The following is a 27,120-nucleotide window of genomic DNA, read 5'->3' on the forward strand; positions in this document are numbered from 1 at the left end:
CTTTAACCTCTTAAGGACGCATGACGTACCGGTACGTCATGTGCCCGTAAGAGGTGTTCAGAGCGGTGTCGCTTGTAGCCTGGGACTGCGGGTATTAGCGGGCACGGTCCGATCGCCATGCCCGCTAATACAGTAATCAGATGCAGATGTCAAACATGACAGCTGCATCCGATTACCGGATGCAGCACTTCCCTGGTGTCTAGTGGCGGAGATCGCTCCTCCGGGACATTTCCCCGGAGGAGCGATCTCCGTTACTGCTGCCGGCCGGGGACCTCTCCAAGATGGCGCCGTCTCCGGCTCGGCACAGCAGCCGAAAGCAAACGAGTGCCGATCTCATTGATCTTTGCTGTATAAGTATACAGCAAAGATCTCAATGAGGCTACAAACACACTTGCCGTATTTGCAGCGAGACTCACTTCGGATCCCAGCCCTATTCTTTCAATGGCAGACAAAATCACAGCAGAGATGTACATCCCTGCTGCGATTTTGTCTACAGCCCGCCCCATTAACCCCCCGGCCGCCAGAGATTATACATTACCGGGTCCCCGCTCCTGCTTGCTTCGGGGCAGGAGCGGGGACCCGGTAATGTATGGCCTGGCCGCCCCCTGCTGCCCCGATCGCCCCCTCAGCAGCACTGATCACCCCCCGCAGCCCCAGGCCGCACAATATCCCCCAGCCCCGGCCGCACGAACCTCCGCAGCCCTCGGCCGCACGATCCCCCGCAGCCCCTGCCCGCACAATCGCCCCGCCCCCCAACCCCCCCCCCCCGCAGCACTGATCACCCCCCTGGGTGGCGATTGCGCGGCCAGGGGCTGCGGGGGATCGTGCGGCCGGGGGCTGCGGGGGATCGTGCGGCTGGGGCTGGGGGATATCGTGCGGCCGGGGGCTGCGGGGGATCGTGCGGCCGGGGCTGGGGGATATCGTGCGGCCGGGGGCTGCGGGGGCTGATCAGTGCTGCTGAGGGGGCGATCGAGGCAGCAGGGGGGCGGCCAGACTATACATTACCGGGTCCCCGCTCCTGCCCCGAGGCAAGCAGGAGCAGGGACCCGGTAATGTATAATCTCTGGCGGCCGGGGGGTTAATGGGGCGGGCTGCAGACAAAATCGCAGCAGGGATGTACATCTCTGCTGCAATTTTGTCTGCCATTGAAAGAATAGGGCTGGGATCCGCAGCGGATCCGGCAAGTGTTTTTGTAGCCTGAGAGATCAAAGTGTATATACTAGAAGTCCCCCAGGGGGGCTTCTAGTATATGTGTAAAAAAAAAAAAAAAAAAAGTATTGTTATTAGTAAAAAAAAACCTCCCCTAATAAAAGTCTGAATCACCCCCCTTTTCCCAGGTTTTAAATAAAAGTAAATAAATAAATAAACATGTTTGGTATCGCCACGTGCGTAATCACCCGAACTATTGCACGGTAAACGGCGTAAGTGCAAAAAAATCCCAAAGTGGGGACTTGTATACACAGCACTAATCTCTTATAGAGATCAATGCTGTGTATATACACAGCAAAGATCGATCAGATCGGTCATAGATTGCTATGGCCTGCTGCAGGCCATAGCAATCTATTGCCGAGTCGGGATCAGGGTCATTCCGTCCCACTAGACACCAGGATCCGTCCCACTAGACACCAGGGATGCACGGATCAAAGCCTCTAAGTGCAGCTGTCATGTTTGTTAGCTGCACTTAGAGGCTTAATTAGCCGGCGCGGCAACGGGACCCGCGGCGGCTAATAGAGGCACTGCCCGGCTGCACATGTCAGCCGGGATCAGCGCCGTTCAGAGCGGGATCCCAGCGGGACCCCGCTCTGAACACCCCCCGCGGCACCAAGACGTATCGGATACGCCATGGGTCGCTAAGGGGTTAATGAATAGTGGCCGCAGAAAACTGACATGTCAGTTTTTTGTGTGGCCACTAGCGATCCCAGCTGGATTGTATACTATGTGTATACACTCCGGCCGGGATTCCCTCTAGCTGCAGCACAATGTAAGTTAAAGGGGTACTCTAGCCTGGGGGCTTTTTTTATACAGCCGGGGAGGCGGTGGCTGAGGGCAACAACGTCCACTCACCTCCCCGGTTCCAGCGGTGGGTCCCGTATCGTGGCGCTCCAGTCCCTGCTGCCCAGCAGCTTCCTGGTGTCTGACGCGGGCGTGAGACGTGACGTTTCAAGTCCGCTCAGCCAGTCAGTGACAGAGGTGGGATCCCACCTCCGTCACTGACTGGCTGAGCGGATTAAGTATTAAACACGGACGTGTTGCAACAACAGCCGTGATTAATACTTAACTTACATTGTGTGAACATGGCCTTAACCTGGAGTGTATAACAGTACCAGCCGTGTACAAGGAAAAAGTATTATCACTACACTGTACATGTATTACCATCATACTGTTACCGAACAAAAGCCAGGATAATGATAATAATAATGATAATAATGATAATAATAATAATAATAATGCTTTTATTTGTATAACGCACACAGATTCTGCAGCACTTTACATAGTTTAGCCAATTATTGCTCCCTGACCCCATTAGGGCTTACAATCTAAATCCACCTATCTGTATGTTTTGGGTGTGGGAGGAAACCCACGCAAACACGGAGAGAACATACAAACTCTTTGCAGATGTTGCCCTTGGTGGGATTTGACATACAAGATTCATGTATGAGGAATAGATCCCAGAACTTGCTCAATTCAGTGAATGAAGTTTTATTTTAGAATATCAGAGTGATCAAAAACAATGCTGCACATGTTCCGACCACTCCATGTGTTTTTAACAGTATCACAATAGTATCCTCACATAGTAGTTAGACCCTTATTTTGCCAAAAGACACTAGTTAGCTTTCATAATTGTGCCCCAACACAATAGTTACTCCCTTAATCTGGTCCCCAAACAATAGTTAGTAACCTCCAACAAGCGCCCTCAAAAAGTTACCCCATGATAAGGCCCACATGCACTAGTCAGCCCACAATAGTGCGCTTAAACAGTAGTTATCAGTTGTGTTACTATACAGTAGTTAGCAACCCTAGTAGTGCACCACATAGTAGTTAGCCCCCATACTGCCCCACTCATTTAGCAGATCCACAATAGCCTGAGGCTTAGAAGGGAAAGTGATAGAGAGGGCAGCCAATGGCTCTCTGTTCAGTCACAGAAAACAGGTCCCCACTATGGAAATCCAGCAGAATATGGGTATATGGGCGGCCCTTGACCCTCCGAGAGCCATATACCCCAAGCCCCTGAGCACACTGCTTATATTATAATCCACCACTGGACAGGAAATAAGTAAGTAGGGAAGGGAAATGGGAGGGCCACCACAAGGCCAACCCTCATGCATAGGGAAAGGAGAAAAGGGGAAAGGGAAAGGGGAAAGGAGAAAAGAGAGGAATATCAATCCTCTTCTTTGTCAATGTTCAGACTATTCACTGAGTATTGTCTCTCAGCAGGCTGCATGCAAGCCTTTTGCAGTCTTTGGTGTATATCCTCTTCATGTTTATGACCAAGAATTTCCTGACAAATCACAAGACATCCTTAAAGGTTTGTAAGACAGAATGTACTTTGCCTTTATTCACGTCTGACAACTATCTGCCCAGGTAGGGGTACATCCTTACTACAGGCCCATGGGAGCGGCAGAAGACCCCATCATTATAAGTGGGAATAATTGTACAATTGATTTGGTCAAGTATCTGACTGCGGGTAATCCTTGGGCAGGGAAGCCAGTCAGTCAATATGTATGCCTTAATGGGAGTGACTGTCTGGAGTATTTCTAGCCCTTTTGTACCCAGCTTATAATCATTAGGGTCATAGTATTGGGCCAAAACCTCAACTTCCGCATTGAAGACAGCATAATCTTAACCAGGACCGACATGGATTTTTCCTTTAAATTGTTCATCAAAATGGTAATATAGGCCACCTTGAAGGCCACTGTTGGCTGTATGGAGGCTGGCTAGACGGCTAGAACTAAAGCTGCCAGATGGCTCCACGGCATTATAACATCACCTTTGTGTTCATGTCTTGAGCTATAAAATACCTCAGGTAGTCGATGGTCCCGATACTGTTATGACCACAGTGGTCCAGGAGTTGTTTCTCCATACATTATGGATTCCAGAAAGCTTAAATGTGCCTTGCTGAAAAGGAGAGAGTTTATGAGTAAACTTAAAGGGAACCAATCACTGGAAAAAAGCATATAGAGCTTTTGAAATGTGCTGTTAGAGCACACAGCACACTTGCCACACGTGTTTCCATAGCCTCCGTGCCTTCCCCGTGTAAGCCGCAAAGTAACTTTATAAAACTGGCGCCCTGTATGCTAATTACCTGAGGTAGTCACCTGGGCGGTGTTCGGCTAGCAGGTAGTCACGGTCCCCTGGGCGTTCTTCCGCTGTAATCACGCCCCTCTGGGCGTGATTCAAATGGCAGAGTGGCGTCACTCGGGAGCACGCCGTGCCCAACGTCGGCGCGCTTATCTACTGATGCCGGACGCCGCCGCACATGCGCAGTGCAGCCGCTTCCATTCCGGTTGGACTGCGCCTGTGCAGAATAGCCTCGAACTCCAGCTAACAGGCTATCCGAGGCTATTCTGCACAGGCGCAGTACCGCCGGAATGGAAGCGGCTGCACTGCGCATGTGCGGCGGCGTCCGGCATCAGAATGTCACAGCTACTCGGCCATTTGAATCACGCCCAGAGGGGCGTGATTACAGCGGAAGGACGCCCAGGGGACCGTGACTACCTGCTAGCCGAACACCGCCCAGGTGACTACCTCAGGTAATTAGCATACAGGGCGCCAGTTTTATAAAGTTACTTTGCGGCTTACACGGGGAAGGCACGGAGGCTATGGAAACACGTGTGGCAAGTGTGCTGTGTGCTCTAACAGCACATTTCAAAAGCTCTATATGCGTTTTTCCGGTGATTGGTTCCCTTTAAGGAAGCCTGAACTGTGTGGATGAATGGCAAATGTATACAGTGGTACCTTGGTTTAAGAGTAACTTGGTTTAAGAGCATTTTGATTTAAGAGCTCAGTTTTTCAAAATTGTGATTTGGTTTAAGAGCATTGCTTTGGTTTAAGAGCTCCCTGTACTGGGTGGGAGCGCGAGTGGAGGAGGGGCATGGCCTGCATGGTGGGGTCTACAGCTCTGTACTCTGACCCAAGAAGTCTCCCTCACCTTCCAAATCATAGCAGATCCACTTCAGGCTGGGGCTTGCATCAGGGGACAGGACTGTGGAGGTAATCTCTCCATAGCTGTAACCCCTCTCTCCCCGGACAGAGAGCGCTGCATGTATGTGCCCACATCTGCCCTCCTCATTCCTTCATGCTCCCTGCAGTCTGTCAGCCCTTGTGTTTCCCATCCTCTCCATTACTGTACAGTAACTTATAATATCACATATTCTGCTGTTTCTGAATGTTTATTTCATTTGTTTTACATGTTATTCAGAATAATAAATCATTATTTTTGGGGTGTGGAACCAATTGTCTGCATTTCTATGATTTCTTATGGGAATATTTGCTTTGGTTTAAGAGTGGATTTGGATTACAAGCACAGTCCCGGAACGAATTATACTCGTAATCCAAGGCACCACTGTATTTAGAAACACCTGTGAATGGTGGGGATATATTAAAGAGGTTAAGCAGAGGTGGCACTTCAGTGGTTCTCTGAAGGACCTTCAACAGTGTGGTTTGAATGTCAGATATTATCTAAAAAAGACTAAGGAGGAACCAAAAAGACAATTCATGGAGGAGTATAAGCACATAGGGGAGAATTATTAAGGTCTGTGTCTGGCACAGAAAGTCACTAAATTCTGCACAACCACATTAGGTGAGGGGGATATGACTGCCCTGCATGCCAAATTTACTACAATCTACAACTGCTAGGAGGTGACAAAGAAGCTACTTGTCATTTTTTATTGCGGTTCTGTATGGAAGCTCACACTAAAAATGGGAGCTTGAAATATACTGCTTGAGAAATAACATCAAAATCAGCACTGAAATCTGTATAGTATATCACACACTGATTTTGAGTTTTTTTCGTGTTTGCCCATGTGAGCACGCCTTTCATTACCTGACTCCATTCTGCAAAGCAGTAAGTTTCATTTTTATTGCAGTGATTAGTTGGATGACACTTGTAAGAAAAAAAAAATTGTCAAAAGTGGAAAACCCAGGTTAAGTTAAATCTCAGTTTGAAGTGAGCCCAAGTGAAAGAGATGTCTCATTGTTATTCTTCACAAGGCTTTCGACATGACATGTCAAATCTTTGGGCATATTCCGGTTGAGAAATCCTATAGAAGTCAATGGGGCTTGAATTCTGCTTGAGTTCCACCAGAGCTGAACAGGCTAGAAATTTTATGCAGAAAACTTCACTCTTCAATTCCTCACCTTTTCCTCTGTGTGAACATACAATTAGGCTTAAAATTGAGCAAAAATGAAAAAAAAAAAAAAAATAATAATAATCCTGTGGCGTTTGAGTATAAACGCCCACGGCCAGATGTTAGCTGTAAGTACAGTAAATGAAATTTTATGAAAACGCCATACGATTTTTCTTTTTTTGTGGCGTTCTTCTTTCCTCTGTGGATTTTTTTTGGGCTCTATGGAAGTTTTTCCAAAGCGCAGCATGCTGAGGCTTTGGCTTTTTCTTCTTCAAATTGTGTTTTTTTCCCTCCTATAGAGTTCAATGGAATTGAAAGCCAATCACACCTGAAGTCAAAAATGCCAAAATAATCTTGGGCAATTTTTCTGGTGTTTTTTGAAGGCCAGAAAAATGCCAAAAAAGCTGTGTGTGAAGCCACAGTCAAGCAGTACCATTGTTGTTGCAATTATTACCAGAATGTAACCAAGTCAGTTCACAACTCCAACAACCTTTTTACCTTCTACAGAAAGTTGTTAATACGTGCAAAAATGATGATAATAATGTGGATGCTGGAGTGGAAAAGCAGCTTTTTATCAGTATCTACTAGGTAGTGCATAGGTAGAAGAAATGTACACCAATCTACTTCAAAGAAAAAAAAAACAGTTTATTGAATTCCATAGAACACATTATTGATATATACATGCAAAGAAGTAATGTTACGGCAAAAAACTGTATTCAAACAAAATGATGTAATAAATATGCCTCTGGGTCTACAAACCAAGTTGATAATTTGCAGTAAATTTCAATGATTTTGAAACAGTGGTAGATCAGGAGAATTGAGAAAAAGCAATACTGCCATGCCAATATTAAAAAATTTTTTATTACAAAGCACCTCCAGCAAAGATAAGTTCCAGAGCAGCCTGAATGTCTCCTCCTGTAGCCTGTAAAGCCCGCAGACTCAGTTCTTCATCGCGGATGCCCATATCTCGCAACTGTTGTAGCTGAGGCTGCCATTGGTTCTAGAAGATTGGAGAAAATGACAACATGTAAAGACTGTGTTGTACTGTTTGTTACACTTACTGGCAATCTACTTAAAGAGTACCTGTCATTATAAATAACTTTTAAAATGCCATCAAGCATGTTATTGGTTGCAATGAGTCTCACTGCTGGGACCCGCTTCGATACAAAGGTACAGCCGTCTGCTTGCTTATTCTGACACTTTAGCCCCATAACAGCCTATGAGGCTAAAGTATTGGAATTAGCAAGTGGCCAGGCAGTGGATCTCTCCGCCTGTGGCTTTCTATCATAGAGGTTCACAGCAGTGAGACCCACTGTAATCAATAACTTTTGACATGTTTGATAACATAAAAAAGGGAAATTTTGGCAGCACATCTATGACTCTGTTCACATTGCAGGTTGCACGCGGACGACACCTTAACGTGGCGACATGGTACACTCTGTTTGATCAAATAGTTTGCTAAGATCCTCACTTTTCCCCCAAATTTTTTTTATATTTTAATTTTTAAATATCTACAGAGCAGGTGTTTACCGTGTGTACGCTGGGAGGAGTATATATGGTAGGCCCTTGCACCTGTGGGTTGCTGTTGCACCTTTTGTTTTATGTTTGATGACATGTCAAAAGTTATATATAAATGACAGGTACTCTTTAATCTAGGACCCTAAATTCAAGTTGCTCATTGATCATGTCAATTGTAGACTTTGGGTATTGTTTTAGTATTTAAATGTGCCAATGTGTTTTACCAATGTGTTTTAGTTTGCCAATCTCCACCTCTTGTCAGGTCTGCGTCTAGCCTATCAGGGGGCATAGCATGTCATAAAGGGGATGTGCCATACCCTGGGCTGAACTTACAGCAATTATACCAGCATATAGCCAAAATTGTAGTGGAAGTCTATGGCTGATAGAAGCTGGTATACATTTTCAGCAGGGGCACACAGGAAGCCCAGATTTATGTAGAGGCGTGTACCTGTACATAAGTCCAGTGTGCCAGTGTGCTTGGGACTAATTAAGACTGTTACATGAGACATCAGTCATAATAAAGCACCCCCCCTATTGTGTTGCCTGAAACACATAGGGGAAACATACAGAGGTCTAAATTTTTTGCCTATTGTTATTTTGTGTTGCAAATATACAAATTCTTTTTATGAAAGCATGGAAGCAGAACATTTACCTTCCCTACAGTGGGGAAAAAAATATTAAGTTAGTCACCAATAGTGCAAGTTCTCCCACTTAAAAAGATGAGAGAGGCCTGTAATTGACACCATATGTAGACCTCAACTATGAGAGACAAAATGAGAAAACAAATCCAGAAAATCACATTGTCTGATTTTGTAAGAATTTGTTTGCAAATTATGGTGGAAAATAAGTATTTGGTCACCAACAAAAAAAATCAAGATTTCTGGCTCTCACAGACCTGTAACTTCTTTTTTAATGCTGCGTTTACACAAAACGATTAATGTGCGAATTCGCACGATAACAATCAAATTCAAACGATAATCATACGTGTAAACACTGCGAACGATCAAATGACGAACGAGAAATCCTTCATTTTGATCTTACAACATGTTCTAAAATCGTCGTTCGCTATAAATTTGCAGATCGTTCAGTGTTTAAGCGATTGCAAAACGAATTTCCATACGATATATCGTACCGTCTAAATGCTGACCGTTATGAAAAAAAAATCGTTACTCCGACATCGTTAATTGTACGATCGGGCCAATTATCGTTTTGTGTAATCGCAGCATAAGAGTCTGCTCTTTCCTCCACTCATTACCTGTAGTAATGGCACCTGTTTAAAGTTGTTATCAGTATAAAAAGACACCTGCGCACACCCTCAAACAGTCAGACTCCAAACTCCACTATGGTGAAGACCAAAGAGCTGTCAAAGGACACCAGAAACAAAATTGTAGCCCTGCACCAGGCTGGGAAGACTGAATCTGCAATAGGCAACCAGCTTGGAGTGAGGAAATCAACTGTGGGAGCAATAATTAGAAAATGGAAGACATATAAGACCACTGATAATCTCCCTCGATCTGGGGCTCCACGCAAAATCTGACCTAGTGGGGTCAAAATGATCACAAGAACGGTGAGCAAAAATCCCAGAACCACGCGGGGGGACCTAGTGAATGAACTGCAGAGAGCTGGGACCAATGCCTACCATCAGTAACACACTACGCCGCCAGGGACTCAGATCCTGCAGTGCCAGACGTGTCCCACTGCTTAAGCCAGTACATGTCCGGGCCCGTCTGAAGTTTGCTAGAGAGCATTTGGATGATCCAGAAGAGTATTGGGAGAATGTCCTATGGTCTGATGAAACCAAAGTGGAACTGTTTGCATCCATCAAACACCATACTTACTGTAAAGCATGGGGGTGGAAACATCATGCTTTGGGGCTGTATCTCTGCAAAGGGGCCAGGACGACTGATCCGGGTACATGAAAGAATGAATGGGGCCATGTATCGTGAGATTTTGAGTGCAAACCTCCTTTCATCAGCAAGGGCATTGAAGATGAAACGTGGCTGAGTCTTTCAACATGACAATGATCCAAAGCACACCGCCAGGGCAACGAAGGAGTGGCTTGGTAAGAAGCATTTCAAGGTCCTGGAGTGGCCTAGCCAGTCTCCAGATCTCAACCCTATAGAAAACCTTTGGAGGGAGTTGAAAGTCCGTGTTGCCAAGCGACAGCCCCAAAACATCACTGCTCTAGAGGAGATCTGCATGGAGAAATGGGCCAACATACCAACAACAGTGTGTGCCAACCTTGTGAAAACTTACAGAAAACGTTTAACCTCTGTCATTGCCAACAAAGGATATATAACAAAGTATTGAGACGAAATTTTGTTACTGACCAAATACTTATTTTCCACCATAATTTGCTAATAAATTCTTACAAAATCAGACAATGTGATTTTCTGGATTTGTTTTCTCATTTTGTCTCCCATAGTTGAGGTTTACATATGGTGTCAATTACAGGCCTCTCTCATATTTTTAAGTGGTGGAACTTGCACTATTGGTGACTGACTAAATACCTTTTTTCCCCAATGTATATAAGAAATCTTTAAGCAGTGTCAAAGAACTTTACGCGATAAAATTATATGCATATATTAATAAGGCACACTAGTATAATAGAAACCCTGTGTAAGATGACTCCTCCACGGTTTGCAAAACAGAACTTAATATGCTAGTTACAAAACCTATATATTTACCTGTTGTGTTGTTTGGCTGGAAGCTTGCAGTGCATGTTGCAAAGCTTGGCTAAACAAGTCATTGGTGATTGGTGTTCCTGATTGAACGCTAGAGGACATGGGGGATGTACCTGAAGAATGACCCTGCAGAATATACAATTGGTAGATTTCACAAACATGCAGAAATACTTCTGTCAAAAAAGATTAAAATCAATGCTAAGAGAGATCAACAGTTTATAAAATGTTTAGGATTTCTAGACCTGTGTTCCAGGTGTTGGTGTGTGAGAGCTGCTCTCTGGGGTACTTGCTAGAGCCAAAGCTGTGGCCAGTTCACTCTGAGTGATAGGACGAGGACCTGAAGCTCCTGTATATCCAAGAGAAGCTGGCCGGGGACCAGATGCGCTGCTAGAGGATCCTGAGCGAGAAGTCTTAAGAGTTAAACAGGAAAAAATATTTTAAAAATAGAAACCCTTTTGTTGGAAATGTTAGACAATAAGTACATCAAATTCAGTATTAGATCATCTGACCTGTGGATACTCATCCTCTTCATCTGACAGACCATCAAAGAGGAATCCACCTAACAGAAGGCACAGAACAGAAAAAAGACAATCATAGAACACAATACATGTACATTTTGGGGAACAAAGAATTAGGGTACAAGCCGAGAATACAATTTTGGTAAACAAGGAAAGCAGAAAGCATTAAAGTACTTTGATTACAGCAAATGAGGTGTAGTCTCTGTAAAACGAAAAGTTATTCAATCTTATAGTATGCTGTCTACATCAACTCTTTATGGTTTGGAAGATTTCTACTTTAAAGGGGTTATCCAGTGCTACAAAAACATGGCCACTTTTCCCCCTCTCTTGTCTCCAGTTCAGGTGTGGTTTGCAACTAAGCTCCATTTACTTCAATGGAACTGAGTTTGAAACCCCATCTAATTTGAAAACAAGTGAGGGGGAAAAGTGGCCATGTTTTTGTAGCGCTGGATAACCCCTTTAAAGCCCTTCAGCATTAAAGGAGACCAGGCGCCCAACCCCCCGTTACAGCCCCCTATACTCACCTGATCCCGCTGGGTCCCGCTTCCTGATTTGGTCGAGTCACGGAGATATGAGTGCCCGAAGCCCGGGGCGCGCGCTTACAGGAAAGTCTGACGCTCATAGAGAATGAATGGGGAGTCCGATGCTCCGTCATTCTCTATGGGCATCGGACTCTCCTGTGAGCGCGCGCGCCAGGCTTCGGGCGCTCATATCTCCGTGACCCGACAGGATCAGGAAGCGGGACCCGGCGGGATTAGGTGAGTATAGGGGGCTGTAACGGGGGGTCGGGAGCCTGTCACCCCGGCACGGGGGGTGACAGGTCTTCTTTAACCTTCATATTTTTTTCCATGATGTTCTGGTTATCTTATCATAACACAGAAGTTTGACCCATTAGGTTTAGGGTAATGCCACATGGGATGAATATGCTGCAGATACTTCATCTGGATTTGCAGGCGGGATTTCCGACAGCTGTGTACTTGCTGCTGCAGAACATCTAAGTGTATGGGTTTGATGCTGCAGGTTTTGGTGTAGAGTCTAATCATTAGGTAATCATTTCACTACTAGACAGTTTTTCATTCTCTTACCCAATATTTATTTGCTGATACCAGAAACAACAAAGGGAAAGAGCAACAAACAAATAGACAAATAATAATGTTCTAACCTGGCATATGTAGGGTAGCAGGAGGAACTGTGTGAGCAGCGCCATCTGTTGGAGGAAGTGAAGAACTTCCAGTCACTGAATGTAGGATTAGTATTATGGCATTTACTAGGGCTGGGTGGGAGGACACCAGTCTGGAAGAATTCAGAGGAAAATTGGTGTTTTAAAATAAACCTTGGAGATGAGTTTATTAAATGGACAGGTTATGCTTAAAATGTACAATACCAACAAAGAAAATTAAAACCAATGGAGAACACTGTTCTACATTATAAGTTAACCTTCCCAAGCAAGTTAAAGTTATCCCCTCAAAAATTCTGACTTAGAGGGCAACTCCAGTGATGCCATAAATAAATAAAATGCACAAAAAGCATATAGGTGCGCTTACTGATCCCCCACCGATGTGACACCTTTGCCACTTGTCTACGCTGCTCCTAGCCCCAGATTTAAACTTTTGCAAATGATCCCAGTTTTACATCATAGCATCACAGAACCAACTTCCAAGTACCTGCCCTTGCCTTGTATTATCTGCCCACCGCTGACTGCTTTGCACAGTAAATACAGTATCTATCTATTCATCTACATAGATAGATTAGAAAAAGAGAGATGAAACAACAATGTCTCCTTTCCCTTAAGGTCCTATTCCACGGGCCGACCTATTCCCCGCTCTCTGCAACCGCTACTACACGCGGCAGCGAGCGGGTGAGTGCGGGAGGGGCGTGGGGTGGCTGCCCTGGTGATTGCTGACTGTCTGGGCAACCCGTAGAGGATAGTGGCAGTCTGCTGCCGCCGCTCCTTTTCCTTAGCGCAATGGCAGCAGATCGCTGCTATAACATGTTGAAAGACAAACGACAGCAACGATCAGCTGACATGAACAATGTCGGCTGATCGTTGCCTTCTATTCCACGGGGCGATTATCGGCCGTAATGGCCGAATACGGTCGATAATCGTTCCGTGGAATAGGGCCATTATACTACTCAGGAGAGGCTGTTGTTTCAGATTACAGATTAGGTGTTACAGCTTGCCTTGCAACAGAAGAGACAGAGATCAGGTGACCTGTGTCTCAGAAAGGAGGGGCAAGACAAAGGAGCCCGAGACCATGTGGACCAGGAACAGAGGATTTTTAGCAACTTCAGAATGTGCTGCCAAGGGCCCAAATCATGTAATAGAAACCTATTACAAAGAAGCTTAGATTATGAGTGGGAATTGGACAAGGTCAAATCTTTATTAACCGGGTACCCCTTTAATATTCAAATAATTCTAGAATGAGATAGCACAACCTATGTTGTAAATTAGGTGTGAGGATACCAGATCCAGGTGGTAACTTCTCTGTGCACCAAAGCCTGTATTTATCAAGACAGAGGGGATATGCCAAACTGAGTGAATTTTGAATGCTCTACATTACAGGTAGGTACTGGCCGCATCATCAAGGGTCTTTCGGACATTTATTCAGATCACTCAGCATTCCACATGCCGTTGGGTATATACTCTAAACAAATCCAACCCAAAACCGGGAACCATCCAGATAATGTTCTATTATAACTAACGTGTGGATCTGATGAAATACAACAGGTGCACTATACCTGTTTTGTAAATGAAGTGGAAAAAAGAATTTAACACTCTTGAGGAAAGGTACAGAGGACTCAGCACATGAAGGGTTACAGTAAATTGCATTCCATAGTATACAAAAGAACATTTAATATATTTTTCTGCAAATATTAATATTTATATATATATTATAACGCTGATAATATGGCATATAATGTTAATAAAGATTGAATAGAATTGCTTACGTGTCCAACATGCTAGGATCAGTGAATACTGTGAACAGATCTTTATCCTGCAGAACCCCTGTAAAGACAGGTCAAATACTTAATCAGTGTATATTTGTGCTGTATACATTCATAAGAAAACAGCCTCAGACATCCATGATGTTACACACAAATACTGGTCAAGAGCAACTCAATAAATTCATCAGGTTTGAGTTACACGTATCTGCAGCTGGTTCTAATATGGGGAATGGGGAGCGGCAGTAGCAGGATGGGCTGAGTTATTTTTTTATACAAGTACCAGAAATTACATTAAAACCATAGAATCCAAATATCATCATTTTATTTAACTTCCCTCCCCATGCCCCCCTCCTCCCCTAACTTTAGACATTCTATAGACAAAAAGACCAGGGATCAATACATGATGCACCTGGTGGTTTTCATTGCCGGAAGGCTAATGCCTTTCAGCAGAGATCAAGAATCGTCTCATCTGCTATTAGGCACACGAAATTACTTCATTCAGCATGGCAACATGGAGAAAGAAGGCCAACATCCCACACAGGCAACTCTGAGGAGGGGGGACATATTGAGGACTTAGGAGAACAACACAAAGGGCAAAGGAAACCTACACACTGAAAAGAAGGGGAACCTTGTTCACCTTACAGGAACTATCCCGCAGCTTGTCAGATGAAGTGCAGGAAAGTGCACTAATGATTTCCAGGACCTATGCTTATTGGTGAATGCCAATGTAAAAGACAGACTAGCACAGCAGTAAAGGGTTAACCAATAGCCATGAGGGTGGCAATCCGTAACATGAGCTGCATTCTGCAAAATGGGTTCTGAGAAGTAGGGACCTAAATAAAGTTTACAGACAGAGACCCCTGCTCTTTGTACCTGTCCTCAGTATCAATGTAATGCTATGGTTTCTGCTATGGATTTGCTGTGGTTGTCAAGCAGATCCACATTGGGGTCATGTTCACACTGTGTATGAGACCAGCCGTTCCGTGACCCGACCGGGTCACGGAACAGCCGGTATCTAAAAAGCTCATCCTGGCCGGTACTGCAGTACTAGCCGAATGATCTTTAGCACCGCAGAGTTCTGATGCTTGCATCAAAACTCCCCACAGCACACTATGGAGCGTGCGGCCGGAGCTGCTCGCTCCATAGCATGTACTGACAGGGTTCTCTGCAGCCGCGATTCAAAGAATAGCGGCCGCAGAAAACTGACATGTCAGTTTTCTACGGCGCCGCTAGGAATTCCGGCCAGAGTGTATACACTCCGGCTGGGATCCCTTCAACCTGCAGCACTACGTAAGTTCTGTGAAAATCACGGCCGTTGAAACAACATTATACATTTATTACCTATCCTGAGATTAAAAAAAAAAAAAAAATCAAGCCATACTGCTCATCCCTAATACTGAGTAAGTGGCCCACTATGCGTAGGTCTATCCAACAGACATGGCAATGATTTTGCAGAATTTAGAATACGTAACTTACCCATGGCTACAGGATCAGAGCTAAGGCCAGGAGTTGCCACAACAATCTGCTCCAAGGACTCCCGGCTGCCAAGTAGCTTGAACACCTGAATGGCAATGGTAAGAGTTAGTTTTCACAGTAACGGACATGAAATCTGGGCATACATTTTTATTCAGCCAATATAGTCAAAATGCAGAGTCTGCAAATAAGCTAACATCTGTTCTCGGGGATTAAAAGGATGTAAGAGGCTGTTAGCAAACAGTTCCTCTGCTTCATATCTGTAAAATGTTTATCATCCCTATGAAATATCATGCACTTACTGTACGTGCTGACAAGTAGGGTCCTCAACCTGTCATAGTAACATGTAAAACAAGGTATCAGCACTGCAGTCCATTTTATGCTCTACAGACACATCTGAAAGTGAGTGTACAGTGATGTTTCCAGTATGCCTTAAAGCAGGGATAAGGAACCTCGGCAAAGCTAAATCTTTGGCTGCCCAGGCATAATGGAAATTGTAGTTTTGCAACAGCTGGAGGGTTTAGGATTCCCCATCCCCATGAGGAATATATGACTTATCCTAAGATGATCAATGTAAAGTCTTCACCCTCTCAGAGTCTCTTACTAATAAAATAGTAAAAACTGGTCAAATTTAACTGCCAATGTCATCTTTTATTCCCTGCCTCTGCTGTGTAGTCTAGAATAATTGGGCCTATCCTTAAATCAGTGATGAGAATGTGAAGTCATGAGAATCAGTGAAGAGAATGAATACCAAATATGATCAATATGCTGATCACAAAACACTGATTAAATGTAATGCATCTGTTTTACATAAAGGTACACTTACAATTTTCCTTAGTAAAAAAAAAATGTATGTATTGCTTTACTGGCAGAGACAAAAGACTAAGCTGCCATATTTAGGATAGGTTTTTTCTTCTAAGGACAGCTGTATAGAAACAATGGTAATTTTCTATAGAGTTATCCAGACTGCAGGTTTCTACGCAATTTGATACACACGATACTTACTGCATCCCGGTAGGTAGAGCTAGTATGAAGGGCTGTATGGAGAGCTCGGAACTCACGACTGGCAGCAATCTTATCTACAGGTTCTAAGATGGAAAACACTAATTATAAGAGAGTACTGTGAGAGAAGCATATATGTAACACTGCAGAGATTTAAGAGGGAATACCCCATGACCTTCTGATGACCATCTGCCTCCCAACAGGCTACTTTCACATGTAACTAGTTGAGCTGCAGACAAAGTTGTATAGGCTGCAGAAAAACCTGCTTGAAATCACGCATATCTATCTGGAGTACGTTCTGGTGTAAACTGCCATCAATCTGTTGGGACCCTACAGCTAGGCCCCACCCAAAACTTCATTTCTTTTGGGGCAAGTTTTGCAAAAAAAAAAAAAACTAAATGTAACTAAATGCAAACTAACAAAATATGACATGTCTTAGGGTGAGTTTACATGTAGCACAAAATGTACTTCCAGGCTACAACCAAAAACAATGGACCAGACTTACTAAAACTGTGACAGATCTATAAAAATTATATCAGTTACTATGAGAAGTTTACACCAGTTTCTATTATACACAGCAAAGTAAAGTAAATGTTAAGCACCTGCTTAAAACTGCCCTGCCGAAAATGACAATAAAGTGGCCTGGGTTTATTAAAGGGGTTGTCTGGGGAGCAGAAGACGGCTGAAGCCTTCTGCTTCTCTTCTCTAATTTCCGGCGATTCCACCTCTCGCTGCACATATCCCGATCAAGGCATGTCCGCATGCCATGTCACCGCAACTTCAAAGAAGTGGAATTGCCGGAAAGCAGAAGTCTTCCGCCATCTTGTGCTCCACTGATAATTCCTTTAAAACTGTCATAAAAAGTTTTCAAACACTTCTCACTTCTACAGGTAGGCTCTTCATTAGGCTGGACACTCTCTGGATCTCTCCCAATCCCCACATACACATGCAAACTTGGATTGGCCAAATGTGCATGTATTCTGAATGGGGTGAGGGCCGAATGCCTCTGCAAGACACTTCTGGTGACATGTTATCTTCATAAGACCAGAAGGCTTAAGCAGGCTGAAATCCACAATGCCTTACTACTTTCTCCCTGACAACTGCCTTTGTGGGAGAATTGGGAAGCCCTATACACCTTAGAGATGGTTGTCCAATCCAAGCTTCACAGACCATTTGGAGCTCGATGTTACATTGTATAAATGTTCACTGTAAAATAACATGCTACAGCATCTATGGCAGCAAAGCACTTGGGCACCTTATGCTTATCACAACTACATCTCCATTATTATACTCATTATATTTCATCATAAAAGCACACACACATCTGCCTGCACTCCACATGACCAGCACAAACAATGCTTGCAACATGCTTCTTCATTGACATCAACCACTCACCAGGCCGAGGTGGGGGCTCCGGCCATGCTCTGCGCAGAATATGGACGGTGCTCCCTGACTGCACTCCATAGAACTCCAGCGTCTGATCATCCCGGAGACGTCGACCACAATGCACCAGGTCTGTTCAGAGACAGAAGTCTTTTTTGAAAACACAATACCAACCAAATCCACGTACAAAATAACACTAAATAAAAAATGCCACCAACAATGCTTGAAAAAACACAGAAAAAAATAGCATTTTTACATGACCTTTTATTGCAAACAGAACAATAATAGCTTTATAACCATCCAGGAACGGTAATAATCTATCAGGCGGTACCCTTCAGCTTCTCCCCATATACCCAGTGGGGTGCCCAGAAGCGGGCTGGGACTGCCCAGGTGACTAGGCATCCTATTCCCTGCTGGTTATAAAAGTGCCATTTCTCTGAAATGCTGCAGTGTTCACTGTAATAGTTCACTGTAATAAGGGAAACCTGTTTCATGCTGCCCATGCTTCTGGCAGCATGAACCTTCTGACAGCTTCCCTCTAACATGGCCATAAATAAAGTTGATACAATAGGCCATTACTACTCACCGATCAGCTCTGGGTCCGGCAGTGACTCTGGCAATGTGGCAGTGATCAGCTGCTTGACAACTGACACTCGGTGGCCACAGACAGAGTCCCCATCACCAGTGGAATGTGCAGGGAGGTGAACAATGGATTTGGGAGAGAGAGGCTGATCCGCCAGCTGGACACATATATGGAGCTCAGACATATCCGGACTGAAGTCAAATTCTAATGTGGAGGCTATAGGAAAAAAAGGAGGGAAAATAAAAAAAGGTTAATGGCAGAACTAAAAGTAATTCTGTAGGCTGTACTTTATGTGTGTGTGTGTGTGTGTATACATGTGATATAAGCCGGTGTACTGCAGCCTCGGCTCCCATTCACTTCAATAGAGGTTAAGGCTGCAGTACACCAGTGCCTCCTCTACACAGGGATCAGTGACTGCTTGTGGCTTTGGATAGGCAATTAAATCAATTGTTATATCCTAGACAACCCCTTTAAGGTCACTGATACTGCAATCCGGCTAGGACAATCTTACAAGTTCTGATGTGCTGGACTGTAATATCTGAAAGGTAAGGATTAGAGATGAGCGAACCACGAGCATGCTCGAGTCCATCTAAACCTGAACGTTCGGTATTTGATTAGCGGTGACTGCTGAAATTGGATAAAGCCCTAAGGCTATGTGGAAAACATGGATATAGTCATTGGCTGTATCCATGTTTTCCAGACAACCTTAGAGCTTTATCCAAGTTCAGCAGCCCCAGCTAATCAAATACCGAACGTTCAGGTTTAGATGGACTCAAACCCGAACCCAGTTCGCTCATCTCTAGTTACCATATGTTGCTTTATGAACCCTAGCTTAGCAAGTAGGTGGTGTATAATGGAGTCATACTCACCCCTCCAGATGTTAGTTTCTGTCACTGGGCCACCCTAAAGTGTGGTCCAACAATAACTACTTTCAACTGTTCAGCTCCCTGTATATAATGGGGGAAAACATCCTATACTCACCTTCCACTCACCTCCGCCACCACCTCTTAGAATCTCCTCCTGCTGCACAGCACTTCCTGAATTTGGGGTTGGCACATAGTATTCTGCCACCGAGTGGCTGCCAGGAAAATCCCATATGCCAACCCTGAATATAGGAAGGGGTTGGCATACAGGAGGAGATTCTAACAGGTGGCAGCGGAGGTGAGAGGAAGGGGTTCAGTGAGAACTGCGCTAGTGGAGGAGGGAAGGGGGGGGGGGGGGATACTAGTTTTTTAATTTTTTCCACCTGGCTGAGCACCATTATACAGAGAAGTTACTCCCCAGAGAACAACTTTAAAAATGGGTTATTCCATGACTCAGTTATCCTCTATTCACAGATAACTAGCTGATCACTGGGCCTGTCATCCATCAGAGATCATATGAATGGAGGGTAGTGCTCATGCTTGGCCACCACTTCATTCATTCTCTATGGGACCTCTGACCACTGCACAGCGCTGAGCATGCCCACTACTGCTCCATACCTGGGACTAGTGAGGGTCCTGGCAGTGAGACCACCGATCACCTAGTTATCTGTGGACAGGGGATACACATTACCGGTTGTTACTACTACCAGGGTGGTCATTCTTGGTTGCACACAGCACATCCTGTGAACACAGCTTTCCTATGACCCTGACTGTCACATATCACCCTGGATCTTCATAGAAGCGATCTAAGCTGCTGTCTGTCACCAGCTATACACAGTATAGGCCCACGTCACACATACAGTGCTCTACACAGTGCGCTTCACTGACGGCTTCTGTGCCCCGGCAGCAGTGTGAGAGCAGGAAACCGCTCCGGACCCCATGAGACACTGGGAAACGTGGCGGCTGACGCATTACACACTACACGACGGTGACTACAACACGAGGGGACAGTAACCTGCCTTAAAGGGAGGCCACATAAAGAGCATACCTGCTGATACTTCCTTTGTTTACAGTCCGCTCGGAAGTGACCGGCTAATGCGGCGTTCACCATAAACTACACATCCCATCATCCCAATCGCGGGCGGAGAGTGATGACGCCGCGCTCTTACATAGAGGCGACCGCTAGAGGCGCTGCTGGGTCCTGATGCGTGCTGGTTTAATGGAGTCGGCGGAGCGCTATAAAATAGAAGAAAAAATGGCGGCTGTTATAATCCTCAAACGTGGCTAATAATACCCAGCTTTCTAGGAGTCCTGAATGTTAGATGAGTGACAACCCTTTTCAGGGCGGTAGAAGCAACTACATGGGAGAGTCACACAGCTCTCTCATCTATAACAGCGCCCCCATAGCCATCACTGACACACCGCCATGTCTATAACAGCGCCCCCATAGCCATCACTGACCACACCGCCATGTCTATAACAGCACCCCTATAGCCATCACTGACCACACCGCCATGTCTATAACAGCGCCCCCATAGCCATCACTGACCACACCGCCATGTCTATAACAGCGCCCCCATAGCCATCACTGACCACACTGCCATGTCTATAACAGCACCCCCATAGCCATCACTGACCACACTGCCATGTCTATAACAGCGCCCCATAGCCATCACTGACACACCGCCACACCTATAACAGCGCCCCCATAGCCATCACTGACACACCGCCACACCTATAACAGCGCCCCCATAGCCATCACTGACACACCGCCACACCTATAACAGCGCCCCCATAGCCATCACTGACCACACCGCCACACCTATAACAGCGCCCCCATAGCCATCACTGACCACACTGCCATGTCTATAACAGCGCCCCCATAGCCATCACTGACCACACTGCCATGTCTATAACAGCGCCCCCATAGCCATCACTGACCACACTGCCATGTCTATAACAGCGCCCCCATAGCCATCACTGACCACACTGCCATGTCTATAACAGTGCCCCCATAGCCATCACTGACCACACTGCCATGTCTATAACAGCGCCCCCATAGCCATCACTGACCACACCGCCATGTCTATAACAGCGCCCCCATAGCCATCACTGACCACACTGCCATGTCTATAACAGCGCCCCCATAGCCATCACTGACCACACTGCCATGTCTATAACAGCGCCCCCATAGCCATCACTGACCACACTGCCATGTCTATAACAGTGCCCCCATAGCCATCACTGACCACACTGCCATGTCTATAACAGCGCCCCCATAGCCATCACTGACCACACCGCCATGTCTATAACAGCGCCCCCATAGCCATCACTGACCACACCGCCATGTCTATAACAGCGCCCCCATAGCCATCACTGACCACACCGCCATGTCTATAACAGCGCCCCCATAGCCATCACTGACCACACCGCCATGTCTATAACAGCTCCCCCATAGCCATCACTGACCACACTGCCATGTCTATAACAGCGCCCCCATAGCCATCACTGACCACACTGCCATGTCTATAACAGTGCCCCCATAGCCATCACTGACCACACTGCCATGTCTATAACATTGCCCCCGTAGCCATCACTGACCACACTGCCATGTCTATAACAGCGCCCCCATAGCCATCACTGACCACACTGCCATGTCTATAACAGTGCCCCCATAGCCATCACTGACCACACTGCCATGTCTATAACATTGCCCCCGTAGCCATCACTGACCACACTGCCATGTCTATAACAGTGCCCCCATAGCCATCACTGACCACACTGCCATGTCTATAACAGCACCCCCATAGCCATCACTGACCACACTGCCATGTCTATAACAGCGCCCCCATAGCCATCACTGACCACACTGCCATGTCTATAACAGCACCCCCATAGCCATCACTGACCACACTGCCATGTCTATAACAGCGCCCCCATAGCCATCACTGACCACACTGCCATGTCTATAACAGCACCCCCATAGCCATCACTGACCACACTGCCATGTCTATAACAGCGCCCCCATAGCCATCACTGACCACACTGCCATGTCTATAACAGCGCCCCCATATCCATCACTGACCACACTGCTATCCATTACTTGTTGGGGTAATTAGATGTGTCATTTTCCCTTTCATTTCTGAAATAAAATAGCAGATAGATATATAGATAAATACAGTTCAAACGTAATGCAGCACTCCTGTTGAAGTGAATGTTGATGCCAGCCATCGCAACTGGAACCTCCAGTATTCACAATGTATACAAGAAAGATGACTGTGACACTTTCTAATACGTGTAACAAGTAGTATTCTTTATTCACACATAAATCACAAGCTGCAATGTTTCAGCTCTACTATTAACAAAAGTCACATAGGAGGACTGAAACATTGCACTTGGGATTTATGGGTGACTAAAGACCAGCCAGGTTTTGGGCATAACGGAAGTATTGTTACTGTAAGGTAAGAGCACTAAGTTTGTCTTATGACATACTGTATATTAAGAGGCACTATTAATTTGAGGAAGGCACCAAGGGAGTACTCTTATGGTTAAAGGGTTTATCCAGCGAAAATCTTTTTCTTTCAAATCAACTGATATCAGAAAGTTATATAGATTTTTAATTTACTTCTATTAAAAAATCTTAAGTCTTCCCATACTTATTAGCTGCTGTATGTCCTGCATCGGTTTTCTATGAATCCCCATAAAAAGCCTCTCATGTTCTGGACAGTTCCTGTCTCGACCAGAGATGTCAGCAGAGAGCCCTGTGTCAGACTGAAAAGAAAACAACACTTCCTGCATGACATATAGGAGCTAATAATTATGGGAAGACTGGAGATTTTTTAATAGAAGTAAATTACAAATCTATATAACCTTCTGACACCAGTTAATTTGAAAGAAAAGATTTTCGCTGGACAACCCCCTTAAAGGGGTTGTCCGGCGAAAAAAAATTATTCACAGAATAACACACATTACAAAGTTATACAACTTTGTAATGTATGTTATGTCTGTGAATGGCCCCCTTCCCCGTGTCCCACCACCCCCACCCGTGTACCCGGAAGTGTGGTGCATTATACTCACCGCATGTCGTGTCGTCCACGGTCTCCGATCGTCAGCAGTGACGTCTTCTTCGGGAGCTTGGCGGATCTTCCCGAGTGCCGGCCGCCCTCTGCAGCGTCATCCGAAGCTCAGCCGCGATTGGCTGAGCATAACTGTGCTCAGCCAATCGCGGCTGAGCGGCTGATGACGCGGCCACGTCATCAGCTGCTCAGCCGCGATTGGCTGAGCACAGTTATGCTCAGCCAATCGCGGCTGAGCTTCGGATGACGCTGCAGAGGGCGGCCGGCACTCGGGAAGATCCGCCAAGCTCCCGAAGAAGACGTCACTGCTGACGATCGGAGACCGTGGTCGGCACGCGACAGGTAATGTATAGCGCACCACACTTCCGGGTACACGGGTGGGGGTGGTGGGACACGGGGAAGGGGGCCATTCACAGACATAACATACATTACAAAGTTGTATAACTTTGTAATGTGTGTTATTCTGTGAATAATTTTTTTTCGCCGGACAACCCCTTTAAGGTTACAAACCCACTTGGCGGGTCTGCAGCGAGTCTCCATGCTGCGTTTTTGCAGCGAAACTCGCTGCAGATCCCGGCCCTATGCTTTTAATGGCAGACAAACACGCAGCAGGGATGTACATCACTGCTGCGAGTTTGTCTGCAGCCCTCCCCATTAACCCCCCGGCCGCCGGAGCTGATACTTCACCTGATCCCGGCGGTTCCCGATGTCTTCAGCAAGCCGGAGCGGGGACCAGGTGAAGTATATGCTTCAGCCAGCCGCCCGCAGCCCCGGCCGCCCGCCCGCAGCCCCTGCGATCGATGCTGCGGGGGGGTGTGCGATCGGTGCTGCGGGGGGGGGGGGATAGGGCGGCCGGGGCTGCGGGGGGGCGATCGGGCGGCCGGGGGGCGATCGGGCGGCCGGGGCTGCGGGGGGGCGATCGGGCGGCCGGGGCTGCGGGGGGGCGATCGGGCGCCCGGGGCTGCGGGCGGCTGGCTGGAGCATATACTTCACCTGGTCCCCGCTCCGGCTTGCTGAAGACATCGGGAACCGCCGGAGCCGGGATCAGGTGAAGTATCAGCTCCGGCGGCCGGGGGGTTAATGGGGAGGGCTGCAGACAAACTCGCAGCAGGGATGTACATCCCTGCTGCGTGTTTGTCTGCCATTAAAAGCATAGGGCCGGGATCTGCAGCGAGTCTCGCTGCAAAAACGCAGCATGGAGACTCGCTGCAGACCCGCCAAGTGGGTTTGTAACCTAAGAGTTAGTAATGGGCACTAATAATGTAAGGAGGGCACTTAATTGCACTATTGCTTGGTAGGGGCAGTAAGGGAGCACAATTACTGTGTGCAGACTTAAAGAGGGGGCACTGTTACTGTGTGCAGACTAAAAGAGGGGGCACTGTTACTGTGTGCAGACTTAAAGAGGGGGCACTGTTACTGTGTGCAGACTAAAAGAGGGGGCACTGTTACTGTGTGCAGACTAAAAGAGGGGGCACTGTTACTGTGTGCAGGCACTAAGCACTATCATTGTGCTGAGCACTATTACCATTTGTGGCACTGTTACTGTGTGCAGACTAAAAGAGCACTGTTACCATTTGGGGCACTGTTTTTTTGGCTATAACTATAATGGGGAACATTATTAGGGGCTACAGTAGATTGATAATGCGAAGGAGTTTTGTGTAGGGGTTGGGGACAGATACAAGATGTCATCATGACGGCCCAGGCCAGAGAGAGAAGAATGAACGACCCCAAATAGAGATGTCACTGTAGAAATCTATCCTCATGCCACAGAAACAACCTCTCTTGGGTGTATGGAATAGATTCTCAGTGACAGAAATTAGGGATGGTCCGAACCGAGTTCGGTTCGGGTTTGTACGAACCCGAACCCTCGGTAATGATTCCCGCTGTCTGCCCGTTCCGTGGAGCGGACGGATCCAGCGGGAGGACCGCCTGGAAAACTGGGATACAGCCATAGCCATAGGCTGTATCCCAGTTTTCCAGGCGTTACTCCTGCTGTATCTGCCCGATTCACGGAGCGGGCAGACAGCGGGAATCTGCTGCCGAGCGTTCGGGTTCATACGAACCCGAACCTCGGCAGGTTCGGACCATCCCTAACAGAAATGTGTCCAACTCTCCCCCATGGGAAGGGGCCACACATTGCACCAACTCTGTGGATTTTCCCTAAGAAATCTGAAGCTGTTCAGACACCACAATTTATATGCAGGTTATTTTCCACTTGGATTTCTCCACAGTGTATAGATGCCATCTTGATTTCATCTTTGATTTTGACCCTGGCCTGGCCTCTAGTGGGGCATTGTAGTGTACTGCCATCTGTACAGAGATATTCTCTGCTTCTAGGGGAGACTGCCCTCATACATATGCCATCCAGTGGACCATGCCATGACTCATTCATTCATATGAAGTCAGGCTACTTAGCTATAAATGTTTATTCTCTCATATACACTGAATCATTGCCATAAATATCGGAGCTTTGCGCCCAGGGGGATCGCTTACCTGAAGAGCTCTGTGTGCCGGTATTTATGGTCTTTCTGAAACTGTTATCAAGTCATTTGCAGAGAGCGGAGCATTGAAATGTACGGAGAATAGAAGACGGCAGAAGCTGGAGAGGTGTTAGTTGCCCAGGGTAACAATTTCCATATTACATGTGCAGAAGTGGAGAAAATTGTTTTTCCTTATTAGGACTGTGCAGCGTGGATTGTCTTCTCTTTTACCTCTGCTTCATACTGAGGAGGGGAAATGACCTCCCTAACCCCTCAATAACACAGCTATTTTGGGTCTTGGTGACAAAACTTTTTTTAGAGAGTCACATATTTTTATTTCTTTCCATCTACATATGAGAGCTTGTTTTTTGTTTGTTTTTTTAATTATTTAGCAGGATCCGAATTTTTTGATACCAGGAGCAGGAGAGGTTTCATAGAAAACCGAGACAGAGTTCCTGTCTCGGCCAGAGGTGGCAGCAGAGAGCACTGTGTCAGACTGAAAAATCAAACATCATTTCCGGCAGGACATATAGTAGCTAATAAGTATGGGAAGACTTGAGATTTTTAGATAGACGTAAATTTCAAATGTATATAACTTTCTGATATCAGTTGATATGAAAGAAAAAGATTTTTGCTGGACAACCCCTTTAACCATGCACAATAAATGTCTACCAATTTAGCCGACTGACTTCTATGGAGTGAAATCCATTGGAACATGCTGCATATTGATAAATCATATCATAAATTGCACATAAAACCCCTAAATGTGAATAAGTAATTAAATAGCAATTCGTTTGTTTTAAAAAAGAATAAATACAGATCTGCACTATGCAAGTGTACATGAGTCCTTACTTCCAGAAGCAGTTCAGAGGTTGTGTAGAGACTGTGGAACAGAGAGCACTTTATTTTACAGTGTTTGTCTATTGAGATAACACGGCTGTGTAATTGAATACTTTGCAACTAACCTGTAAGAACAAACATTCACTTTACAACACTGTGTCCAGATATGCCATGCCCTTTCAGGCTGTCTCTAGGTATTTGTGCCTATTGGGGTTTGTGCACACATATTTTCTGCTTAGGCCATTTTTATATCTGCAGTAGAAAATCAGCAGCATATATAGTATGTGTGAACATACCCTTACAGTGGAAACGTGTCTGTCCAAAACTCAGCATGTATCTAACATGTAACACGACAGCCAGCAATGCTCCCACCACCCACAGGTCCTGTATTCTGCATGTGTTATCAT

General features: G+C 45.8%; 1 protein-coding gene across 4 annotated transcripts; it reads right to left on the minus strand.

Annotated features, from left to right (window-relative positions):
- Positions 1-6,998: 6,998 nt before the first annotated feature.
- On the minus strand, positions 6,999-20,500 carry UBL7 (ubiquitin like 7). 4 transcript variants are annotated; one of them, XM_069956373.1, is made up of 11 exons: positions 20,366-20,500; positions 18,458-18,670; positions 17,884-18,003; positions 16,492-16,574; positions 15,490-15,574; positions 14,017-14,074; positions 12,230-12,360; positions 11,059-11,108; positions 10,792-10,959; positions 10,553-10,675; positions 6,999-7,347 (listed from the first exon to the last, which is right to left on the minus strand). In XM_069956373.1, exons 2-11 carry the CDS (start codon positions 18,636-18,638, stop codon positions 7,210-7,212), a joined length of 1,137 nt encoding a protein of 378 aa, XP_069812474.1. In that variant the 5' UTR covers positions 18,639-18,670; positions 20,366-20,500; the 3' UTR covers positions 6,999-7,209. The 4 variants fall into 4 exon arrangements, with proteins under 4 accessions (XP_069812474.1, XP_069812473.1, XP_069812485.1 ...); XM_069956372.1 differs by lacking the exon at positions 20,366-20,500 and adding an exon at positions 20,190-20,306; XM_069956384.1 differs by lacking the exon at positions 20,366-20,500 and adding an exon at positions 19,936-20,098.
- Between the last annotated feature and the right edge of the window lie 6,620 nt (positions 20,501-27,120).

Source organism: Dendropsophus ebraccatus, chromosome 1, assembly GCF_027789765.1.
Source record: "Dendropsophus ebraccatus isolate aDenEbr1 chromosome 1, aDenEbr1.pat, whole genome shotgun sequence".
NCBI classification, from domain to species: domain Eukaryota; kingdom Metazoa; phylum Chordata; class Amphibia; order Anura; family Hylidae; genus Dendropsophus; species Dendropsophus ebraccatus.